The 12375-nt window shown below is 48.5% G+C and overlaps 1 protein-coding gene across 1 annotated transcript; it reads left to right on the top strand.

Annotated features, from left to right (window-relative positions):
- The first annotated feature begins 923 nt into the window (after positions 1-923).
- LOC144108117 (uncharacterized) lies at positions 924-11168 on the top strand. The gene is made up of 3 exons (XM_077641400.1): positions 924-969; positions 8988-9203; positions 10574-11168. The coding sequence occupies exons 1-3, from the start codon at positions 927-929 to the stop codon at positions 10972-10974; spliced, it is 660 nt and encodes a 219-aa protein (XP_077497526.1). The 5' UTR covers positions 924-926; the 3' UTR covers positions 10975-11168.
- The last annotated feature ends 1207 nt before the right edge of the window (positions 11169-12375 follow it).

The raw sequence follows: 12375 nt of genomic DNA on the forward strand, positions 1-12375 counted from the left end.
AATCATTAATATTTAATCCCTCTCTTTATTATTATTCTTAAAATTTTAAAATCAAAACACACATCCCTTTTCTGTTCATGACAAAAATTCACCGGTGTTGCGCTACCACGTGCTTTTCCTTTTTGTTAACTGCGTTCAGGTGAATAGCCACCCCATTCTTGGCCGATCCCCCAGTGTGGGTATGTGCCATCTTTTGATAGGCTAACAACAACAACTTCTATCCAGCGCCAGTGCATCTGTAAATCTTTTTTCACCAGCGCCTTCTTTCAGCATCTACATTTATTAAGTTGCTTCATTTTAGCCGCAGCCGCGCGACACGATTGCGACGGAACGTGCTGTGGCCTTCGAAGGAAGAAGATGCCATCTTGCGCAGCCGGAGGGGAAGCTTCGTCATAGCTGCAGGTAGCATCGCAGACCGTCCGCACAGCGAAGGCTTCACTCGCCCTGCTGTTTCAAGGGAGGCAGTGAGTAAGGCAGGCGGCAGCCGTACTGAGCGATCGCGTCTCTGTGTGCACTGACGCCACCGTCGATGGCTCGCCAACGCAGTGCTGCCTCGTGAACCGGGGCCTCTCCGTGGGGGAGAGGAGGTGCAGCCTGGGGAGGACTCCGCTGCATGTGCCGCTTGGCGCGACCGGGGAGACCAGCCGTGCTCCTGCTGCTGCTGCTCGGGCGCATGGCTCTGGCGGCAGCAGCAGAACCCGCAGACAAGCGGCGGCCCGCCCGTTGTGCACGACAACATGGTGGGGCCCTTCGAGCGTGGCACCGGCGTCCCCGACGACCTTCACGGGCTAAACTTCAAGCCTGCCAGCTACGGCAGCGTGCCGACGCAGGACCCCAAGGCGCCGCGCGGCGGCGACGGCCCAACGTGTGACGCCGTCACGGTGGTGGAGCACTGCCCCTGCGGCGACCACCGAGGAGTCGACGACATGCATAAGCACGGCGACGACGCCACGGGCACAGCGGCGGCAGGTGAGCCGGGTGTCCACGGGGCGTGCATCCCAGCTTCACTCACCGGTGAGGTTGGCGCAGTTTTGAGCATGCCTAGTCCGCCTACGACCACCTGCGAATGCGGCGGAGGAGGAGGCAGGGCAGACACGCCCGTGGCACATCTAAGCAAGCCTTTACAGGAAAACCAGACGAAAGTGTATAGATGCTGTGTAGGCGGCGGTGGCCTGCCGAGCGGATAAAGACGACGCGTATAGGACAGGAAAGAAGTTTATTTACATAGAACACTATGTACAGTACTCACGGATTGAAATAGGACATTCGAAGCGCAAGCCTTGCAGTGCCACGCAGGCATGTGGTAAACCACAGGCCGGCTCGTTGGCGACTGGAAGGAACAATTCTGCTTTGTAGATGTTCTTCCCCTCGCGCCATACCACAATGCACCACCTTGGTTTCATGAGCATCTACGGGCGGCGCTCCATGAAGCGACGGCCACGCGCTCCGAATGTCCTATTTCAATCCGTGAGTACTGTACATATACTAAGGAAGACAACAGTCACCGAAGCCAAGGGGCATAGGGGAAAGTTATCATTTTTTCATCAATTTGTGATGATCAGTGGGAGTTGAGTAGTCTATTATTCATTCGCTGAAAGATAATTGATGAGCAGAAGCAAAAGCAACTATGCATATGCCGCCGGTGGGATCCAAGCCCACGACCTCCGAATTTCGCGCCCGGTGCTCTACCAGCCGAGCAACGGCGGCGGCTGTTCCATCGTCTATTTCCGGGGGTATGTTCATGCGCCTGTAACCTAACATTGAGAGTGCTCACCAGGGCCACCCTCGTCCATAGCGGCGGACGTAGTGCATTCTGTATTACCGCAAGTGTCACGTGGGAGATGATCAAACGGTGAGGGCGGAAGCTGTGCGAGAAACTTCTTACGCTATCAAGACTTCCAGAACCGAGACCCTCGGCAAGCTACTGAGCGGACAATGGAAGAGGAATGAGGCGCTCATTACGATCGACATACCTGCGAAGGACGCCAGCAGTCAACAAAACGAATGAGCGCGTATATGTATATAGGGTGTTTCACCTACGAATTTCCAGAGTTTTTAAAAATTGGCTTTTGTGTTAGAAGATAGCTTTTTTCAGCATAGCATTGTCAGCGGTGTAGTGCATCGAAATGCAGACAAGGCGTCCTAACTAGCAGGCTGCTTAATTAGTATTCAATTGTTACCTTTTTACCTACTAGTTTTAGGCTCCTGTTAGGCCACCATAATATGCATTTTTTTAGAATTTCGAAAACGGAGTTAGCCTTAATGTTGTGTCTCAACAAATTTTCGCTATTTCAACGAGTTACGTGCACTGGAGAGGTTGTTTTGCCTTTAAGCTTCGCGAAAGCGGATGCATTTAGGCGCGATATAGCCAAAATTTTTGGGCCACAGCGCCGAGGGTAACCGCGTTTTCGAATTTTCTAAAAATTGATATGGATATTACTTATGGTGAGCTACACGCCTCTCAATAATTAAGGAGCCTAACAGTAATAGTTAAACTGTTAACTATTCAATATTCCTTAACCAGCCTGCTAATTAGCACTCCTTAAATGTATTATGATGTACTACATCGATGACAATGCTATGCCAAAACTCAAAAACAAAAAAAACTCTAACTCTTCAAGCGAATTCTTAAAAATTGTGTAATATCTTAGGTGACACACCCTTTGTATAACATAGACATGGTGACGTAAAACATATTTGTGAGGCTAAGTTATACAAGTAGGTGCACTGAAAAAGAAACTTAAACCAAAACTTAGCGAGCAAAAGTAGGGGTGCAGTTTTTTTTATCACTGAAGAAAGTGATATGAAAACATTTTTACAACCTTCACGGGAGGTCGGAACTTAAAAGTTAAGTTGTTCATCACTGAATGCTAATGTGATGACGTCTCTCTAATTTGAACACCCGTACCTTGACACATCTTTGTATTGTTAGCCTACTTTACATGAAGCTGGCAGGAGCGTATCGATTCAGTCGTCGGTCTGAGAGAGGTCATGCCAATTCGACTACTGCGCGTTTTGTGGATAAAATACTTTTCGAGTCAAGCCAGTCACGCCGCGTTCTAGTAGGCACGGCGGCACTTGTGAGCATGCCCCTGCTCCTGCTGTTTACCAGCCAGATAATCTTTTCAGCCGTGTAATCTGCACAGTGATCAGCGAGCCAAGACATCCGCGGCCGACCCGACTAGAACCTTCCCTTGCACTCCCCGATTCGACTCGTCGGCGTTTACATGAACAGAGTAATCGATTTTCTTCCCGACAGAGAACCTCAACTTTGCCCTCTCGGTTTTAAAATGAACTCGACGAGTCGACAGAATCGGTACGACTCGGCCTGTTGGGCTGAGTCGTGCCGAAGTAGGTTGACTGAGTGCGACCCGACCTTTGTGGGGTCGGTGGAAGGGAAGAGGAGAAAGTGGTCTTGTACTGGTGCTCGCGATCCTGGACGCCTCCTTTCAGAGCTCGCGTTGCAGTGCTCTGCGCTGACCATCGCCGCTGTTACCCGGATGGCGTTTACGTAAACGCGCGGTCGGCGAGTAGGGCTGACGTCTGACTCGACTCGCTCCTGTCGTGTTCACGTGAACATCGCTTTTCGCCGCGAACGTCAGCTGACATCGGCACCCTTACGAGGGCAATCCTTTCTGTAGTGCCTGCGGGCCTTGAAAGTATGCATAAATATATAATTAAATAAATAAATAAATAAATAAATAAATAAAAAGTAAATAAATAAATAAACCCTCATGAGGGTCTTCTCAGCCCCACCTCATGAGGGATTAAGTCGGTGAGGTGAGGGAGGAAAAGGTGCACGGATTGGGGTGACAGTGCGTAACAAAATTGGCGCTTATCCTGGTTTAAGTTTACCGTGCGGGGCAAAGCAGATTCTAGAGCAGGCATGGACGCAGGGACGAGGACGGGATAAAAACAACTAAACAAGTATAGTTTAACGGCAAGAGTAGCAGGGGTACAAACGCCTTCCTTTTTATTATTATTTTATTTAGAAATACTGCAGACAGCTAGTGCTGCCCAAGCAGGAGGGCATTACAATGCTTCGATAACAACTATTCAACTTTTTCCTCGTCAGAACATTAAACAATAGAGGGAGGGAGACAGTTCCACCTTTCAATCGTATGGGGAAGAACGATTTTTGAAATACTGTTGTGCGTGCAAAATATGGCATTATTATTGCAGAATGATTCAGTCTCACGGACCTGAGCGCTGGGAAAAAAAAACATAATTGTCACTTGATAGGCGAATTTTGTTATAGTACAATAAATAAATAAACTTCAGTCTGGCAATCTGTCGCTGTATGGAGTGCTTCTAGTTTAATCTTGTTTAACATGTTGGTGACTGAGGAGGACATTTTATAATAGGATAAGATAAATCTGGCAGCGTGACGATCAGAGCGCTCTACCTTAATATCTTTAGTGAAATAAGGGTCCTACACAACGAATCCATACTCGAGAACTGGGCGAACAAGTGTACAATATGCTTCATTCATTACATTTGACGGGGCACTCTTTACTTTTCTGCGCAAGGAACAGAGTTTAGCAAATGCTTTGGAAGAAATGTTATTAATGTACTCGGCCCAACTAAGATTATTTTTAATTGTTAAGCCTAAGTACTTCACAGGCGAGACTGAATGAATATGCTGATAGCCAATGTCGTACGAATGGGACGTTTTTTTTTTATTGTGATTGACATAGAGACTGTTTTCTGAAAATTAATTTGCATCCCACGCCGTTCGCACCAGTCCCCTAGGTTGCAGATGTTCTCACTGAGTAGGTTCTGGCTGTGATTATCATTAACAACTCTGTAGATTAGACAGTCGTTTGCAAATAGTTTAACAACAACAGATTCATCAATCGTGAATGTCGTAGCTTCACCTGATTTGATTCGGGTGTTCGAAATTACTATTGCCTCTTTGATTTTGTTAGCAGCCATTTTGTAAGGTAAATTGATCACTATTCTTCACGGTTGTACAAATATGTCTCTATTATTTTTGTTCGGATTCTTGAGGAGTTGACTATACTGTTAGACTGCTTTTTCTACCTTGCTTTGTAGATGTCCCTAATAATTTCCCATCTATTTTGGAATCATCTTCTGTGTGCGTTCACCCTTTTCCACTCTCTTTATATTTGCGGGCTCCACCAAAAATTGGTTCTTTCTGTTTTGTTAGCTGTTACCTTCGAATGTCTTTGGATAAGATTGTTATTATTATATAAGGCGTTGACTATATGTTCAAGTTGATTAACTGCGGCACTGTTGGCTTCAGCTGTATCCTTTAAACACGCACAGTTTTCTCGCTCTTTAAGAACTTTAAGCTCTCCCTTGTGTGTAAGCTTCCTTACTTTTGCCTCTGGTTGATCGAAAAGCTTAATACTTAAATACCTGTGGTCGCCATTTGTAAATTCATCTAGAACCTCCCATTAGACCATATAAGACGTCAGCTGTGGAGAAAATATTGTCAAGTCAATCCCGCGTCGTCCATGCTCGACTCGAACGTAGGAAAAGTGTTGGGATGATTTAATAATTCCAAGTTCCGGCACTGATAAAATTTTCTATTTCAATTCCCTTGCCGTCGCTCTTATTTCTACCACAAGCTGAATTCTTGGCGTTGAAATCTCCTCCAGCAAATATGAAGCCATCGCTGTTATAAAATATTCTCTATATTTCTGTTAGTAGAGGTTGTAGGCTTTGTGTGGGAAGACAGTAGCAAATAATGCATACGATGCTTCTTCCTTCCCAACTAAGTCTTACTGCAGTGATATTATGGATAGCTTATAAGGAGAATTACTATTGCTGTACTTGGTTGACCCGGAACCGCTATTATTTTATCTTTAATTCATCATCATCATCACCACCATCAGCCTGACTACGCCTACTGCAGGGTAGTAAATGCCTCTCCCATTTCTCTCCAATTAGCCCTGTTCCTGAAGAAGAGACCGGTCTTGTTTTAGCTGCTTTCAGGGCGTACTTCAGGGCGTACTTCATGCCTGCAAAAGGGTTGAGCACATACTCCACCTTCACTGGCTGCAGTCTCAAAAAAGCCCGAACATAGAACAAATCCGCCCACAAAAATATATTAGAACATTCGCTGTTTTGCCTTTTGTCGTAGCACGCAATGTACGATACCATGATATAACCTCACACACATGAAATGCGAAATGCAAAAGCTTATCAGTGCTCGCGAGAAGAGGATTTCATAAGGACTTTAATACTGTTCTGTCTTCGTCATGCTAGAGTGCTGCGGGTGCGCCGAACACTTCCATTCCTTCTTTCCGCTCCCACTTCCGTTTACACATCAGGGGATAAAAGCCATCACACGCCCCAAATACACGTCTTCTATGTTCGAGCTGTCAGTGCCTAGTAACGGTCCTGGCCGCAGGCCGTGGCTATGCAACACTGGCGACGAGGATGGGATATTCCACAGTCGGTGAAAGTAGACCCGGAATCGGCATCCGCGAAGGCAGCCTCACAGACGACAAGCATGACTCATCATATGCTACCTGCATTCAACGAAGATACAGATAAGTGGAAGCCGTATCTCATTAAAGCAGATGCCTACATTGAAGCTAACGAAATCACCGATTCGGCCAAGAAGAGAGCACTGCTCGTGGCAGCATTGAGCACACAAACCGTGGAAGTATTAGCCGTCAAGGTCGCACTGCGAGCCCCAAAAGCTTTGAGCTTCGAGCAAGAGCTCTAGGTGCTGAGCGAGTACTATGACCCGAAGCGACATGAAATAGCTGAGAGTTTCAAGTTTTTTAATCGCTCCCAGATGGAAGGGGAATATGTCACGTAGTTCTTGGTGGAAATACGGCACATAGCCGATGACTGCAATTTTGGCAACGCCCTGGAGCGGATGCTCAGGGATCGTATTGTGTGCGGTGTTCGGTCGAGGGCCCTACAGAAACTATTACTTGGAAAGGCCGACATCACGATAGCGGAGGCTGAAGCGCTCGCAATTTCGGTTGAAACTGCTGAAAATGACGCTTTGAAAATGTCATCAGAGCCAAAGGCTCTATTGAAATTGCATGCAGCTCGAAAAACGCCCTCCGGGGAATACAGAAAGGCTGAAGAGCATCTGTAATGCGGAAGGTATGGCAGCTCGAAACACGACGATGTCAGTTGCGGATGAGCAAGTGCGTTGTTGTCGCTGTAGGCGGCGGGGACACCTTGCTAGGAAATGTTAAAGCCACCCTAACCGCTGAAGGTTAGCTGCCAGAGCGATGCAAACAGTTGCACTGGGAATAACGGAAACCACGCCAATGGACGATGGCAGTGACGAAGTCCACGTTAGGAAATGGTTTCGGAGCGTAAAAATCTTCTCGAGCCACCAATACGCCACTCATTTATATGGAGCGGCGTTCAATTAGCAATGGAAGTCGACACCTGGTCGCCAGTATGTCATTTCTAAGGAACAGTACAGGAAGCATCAAAACCATTGGCCTGCCTAGAAGCCGTCACGTGTGAAGTTGTGCTACGCAGTGCGGTTTGCGATGCTAGGTGATCTGACATTACGTGTCGGCTTCAGAGACGTGCTCGTGGACTGTCCCCTCATGGTGTTCGACTGCGAAGGGCCAAGCGTATGCGGAAGGGACCTGCTGACGCTGCAGGACAACGCTGGCGCTCCGGTGCTACATTTGACTCCGGCCTGCGGAGCCACAGAAACCAGCGAAACGGACACCTGCAAGATTAAATCCATTTTCTCAGACTACCAGGACGTCTTCACCACGGAGCTCGGCCTAATGAAGGGTCCTCCAGCGAGCCTGCGCCTCAAAGATGAAGCAATACCAAAGTTTTGTAAGGCGAGACCCTTCCTTATGCCCTACGCGACAAGGTAGCTTTGGTGCTAGACCGACTCGTTTCCCTTGGCGTCTTATCGCCAGTCAGCCATTAGGATTAGGCAACGTTATAGCGCCGGTGCTAAAGAAAGATGGATCGGTACGGATTTGTGGCAATGTTAAAGCTACATTGAACCCTGTTTGCGCAATCGAAATATATCCTATTCGTGTAATCGAGGATATGTTCGCAGTTTTAAGTGGCAGTGAATGATTCAGCACCCTCGACTTGCGAGACGCTTGCAGTCAGGTACCTCGAAGTCGCACGCAAACTCGGCGTCATCAATACCCAAAACGGCTTATTTTGCTATAATTGACTTCCTTTCGGAATATCGACTGCGCCGTCGATTTCGCACAGAAAAATCGACACGATTATCAGTGGTCTACCCGGCGTGCAAGCCTACATTGATGATGTAATCGTATCCGAGAAGAAAGGCGATAACGGAGAGCGATTGAAATTCGTCTTAGAGCGTTTTCGGGATCATGGAGTGAAGTTGCGGTATGACAAATGCAAATTTCGACAACAAGCTGTTATATACCTCGGACATCACATTGAAGGCGAGTGCCTCTATTCAATCGAAAGCAACGTGAAAGCTATTATGCACACACCTTTTCCACGGAGCGTGACCGAACGGCGGTCATTTATCGGAATGTTGACGTTCGACGCGAAATTTTTTCCAAACATGTCAACGTACCTAGCACCGCTGTATCAATTAACTATTGGGGAAAAACACTCGGTGGCAATGGAAAGCACCGCAAAAAGTTGCCATCAAGGAATCCACGTCATCGTCATGATTCCCATGTAATTCATTCTTAACCGCTGTTATTGCGCCCTCTCCTCATGTAATGTCCCGTCAGGGACCCTTGAGGTTCAAATAAATAAAATAAAATAAAAGTTTGATGCAGCGAAAGAACGTCTGAAAAATGCTCGAGTGCTTGTACATTTCGACTGTACAAATGAACTCAAGCTAGAGTGTGATGCGTCGTCGCTAGGGGTCGGAGCAGTTCCATTTCATTCTAGCAACAACGTACATAGACCTATTGGTTTTCGCTCAAGAACACTGACCGAAGCAGAGCGGAACTACTCCCAGTTAGAATGTGATGTGTTGGCGCTGATTTTCGGTGTAACAAAATTCCGGGACTATCTTCTAGGTCGTGAATTTACGTTGGTCACGGATGATCAACCTCTCGTCAGCCCTCTGAGACCTGACCGCCAGACACCGACTATGACGGCTGCGCGAATTCAACGCTGGGCACTGTACCTCGGAGGCTACAATTACAAGCTTCAGTATGTCACTGGGAAACAACTACTCAACTCGGATGCTCTCAGCAGACTGACACAGCAGACCACCAGAGACAGAGGTGAAGGTGAGCCCCCGGAGTACGTCCTCCCACTCAAAAGCTTAGATGAAGGTGTGGTCTCAACGCGTGAACTGAAGAATCTAACGAATGTCGACTCGAAATTGCTTAAGAGAGAGAGAGATCACTTTATTTGCACCCGTCAAAGAGTATGGGTGATCGGGTGACACGCAGCTCCCCCTTTCACCTTCACCGTATGCCTCCCCCCTAGACGTCGGCCGGAATCAGTTGACTTCCGGCGGCGGCCTGGGCTTGACCGATGACATGTTTCTGGACTTGTCCTTCCTGGCTATGGAAGAAGGAACCCCATGACTCTTTGTTTCCATGTAGACCATTTAGCGCTGGTCAAGACCACAGCATGTGATTTAGGGTCGCTATGCTTTCAGTTTTTGCATTTGGAAGAGTGCACCTCAGGATGCCATTTGTGTAGGACATACAGGTTTGGAAAGGTACCCGTCTGCAGTTTTCGCCAGATTACTTCTTCCTTCCTTGTGAGAGATGTACGGGGGGGGGGGGGGGCAGGGTTCTCCTCCCCGTTCTGTAGTGTTCTAGAATTTCACTGTATCGTAAGGTTCAACATTGCGTGTCGCGCGGTTGGCCACCAAGCAGGGCAAACATAAAGCCCGATTTAGCACTTTATTATGAGCGTAGACTAGAACTGTCCTTGGCCCATGACCTCGTATACTGGGGCAATCGCGTCGTCATACACAGTGACGCCAGATAGCGCTACCTGCAACTTCTTCACGAAACCCACAAAGGATCATCGGCTATGAAAGCCATGGCACGCTCCCTATTTTGGTGGCCAGGTCTTGACCGCGACTTAGAGTAGCGCGCGGCCAATTGTGGAAATTGAATAGCAAATTTACTTATGCCACCGGCTGCATCTCCCCTAGAATGTCGGAAGACTGAAGAACGGTGGTATTGGATCCAAATCGACTTCGCAGGACCCGTAACTGGGAAGATGATCCTGGTTGTAGTGGACGCGCACTCCAAATGGATCAAAGCGATTCCTGTGAAGCATGCAAACGTAGAAAGCACAATAAAGGCTCTGAGGAGCATGTTTGCCCGCTTTGGTGTGCCACGTACAACGGCACACACTTCAAGAGTAAGGCATTTTCCACATTTACAGCAAAAAACATTACGAACCTGTGCACAGCACCTTTTCACACACAGTCAAACTGCAGCTGCTGAAAGGGCGGAGCGAACGATAAAGGATGGTATTCAGAAAATAAAGGGTGGCGATCTCGACGAGAAATTGGTACGGCTGCTGTTCAATTATAGACGAACACCTGTGAAGACTGGGAAATCAACTTCAGAGATGCTCCTCGGGTATCAAATAAGATCGCGTCTAGACACCTACTTCCCTGTGAATGTTGCAGGTCCAACTGAGGGGAGCCACGACTGGACACGGCCGCCAGACAGCAGCTTGTACGTCCGCAATTACGGACAGGGAGAGAAGTGGATCCCTGGTCATGTCAAATCGGCGACAGGAGCACGGATGGTAACCGTAGAGCCTCCCACTGCAATCGTCAAGCGGCAAGTCGATCAGGTGCGCCGCCGCTCGGATTCATCACCAAGGTTTCCGGTCACCGATACGACTGCTCGTGGTCCAGGGCCCAGCCAGACGAAAGGACCCTGCACGGCGGCCAATGTAACCACTCCCTTGGAAGCGGCCGCCCCAGAATATTCTCCTGATACAGCCCAAATTGCGGGCAATAACATTCAACCTCGCACCTCTCTTCTCCCACCTACCTTGAGTCCGGCCGAAGCTTCGCAGTAAGTCCTGCGCCGGTCAACGAGGCAGCGGAAGCCAGTGCAACGGTTCCATTTTGGAGGAGAGGGTAGAGTTGTCTTCGTCATGCTAGAGTGCTGTGCGTGCGCCGAACACTTCAATTCCTTCTTTCCGCTACCACTTCCCTTCACACTTCAGGTGATAAAAGCCATCGCACGCCCCAAATAAACGTCTTCTATGTCCGAGCTGTCTGTGACTTTCCAGGCCGTGGCTAAGCAACAAATACATTGTATGGTTAGTCTGATTTGGCATGTTTGCATTTTCCTGCAACACCTGCCTTGCAACCGCTCGTTGCTAGGACCAGGTGCCTGGTCTATATGACAGCTGTGTAAGAAAGAGGAACCGATAAAACTTTTCGAAGGCGCCGAGACGCATGTTCGCGCGATGCACCTGGCCGACACTTCGCGCCAGTTTCCGCTAAATTTTCTTTCAAATCGTGAACAAGGCGTGGTTAAGAAACCTTCATGCTTTAAGCCAGGTTACCTCCTTCAAGAAAACTTGTCAGTCCAAAAGCTGTCAGAACCAAGTTTCTATGTGTCTTGGGAAGAGGCAGTCATTCGAGGAAGATTCGTGGAGGCCACGGCAACTTGCAGGCTTCAAAGCAGTCGCTCGACAAATGTCTGCGCTCTGTTGCTTCGAGCATCTCGGGCATACGATGGAATTGTTGCAGACTCTGCTCACGTGACCCATCCCCATGCACCTCCTGCACTGTAGCGGCTTCGGAACGATAGGCCGAACTTACTGTCGAAAATGCCCAAGCTTCAAGTGTAATGGTATACATTCAACCTCGAAGGTCAGCTTGATGCATTTATACCTGGCAAGGAACATAGGTAAATCGGCGTCACATATGGCACTGTCACCGTTGCAGATTACGCCAGACGTAGTGCCGCTGCCTTGGAGTGGGCGTACATACTATTGTCGAGTTTGGCGATGGCGATCAATATTTCTAGGACGTCCCACCCCTTGGCAACAATGGCAATAACACTTTTATAGGGTTTTATTCTCACGTCTTCGACCCCTCCCTGTACGAGGCTTTCCAGATATATAGAGGTGCCTGACTGTTCTGAACGTTTAGGAGGACGGGTTGTTCATGTGTCACAAGCGAGACTGTTTGCGCCGGGGCACTTCGCGCCCACTTCACCTTTGACGGGCTTCATTAGGACGACTTGGATTGTCTGCGCCGTCTGCGCTTGGCCTTTCATAACGACCGCTACGAACCCGGCATCCGTCGAGGAGTCATAACTTGGCACAGAGTACACCAGTGTCCTGGCTGCTAGAATACCTCATGTGGCAGATTCGCTTTCTCTGGAAGGCAGTTGCCGACCCACCAGGTTCTAAGGTAGGCCCAGCGGCCTCCACTTCCATCGCCGGGGCAAAAGGGAGCGGCGC

The sequence above is a fragment of the Amblyomma americanum genome, chromosome 1 (assembly GCF_052857255.1).
Source record: "Amblyomma americanum isolate KBUSLIRL-KWMA chromosome 1, ASM5285725v1, whole genome shotgun sequence".
NCBI lineage: Eukaryota > Metazoa > Arthropoda > Arachnida > Ixodida > Ixodidae > Amblyomma > Amblyomma americanum.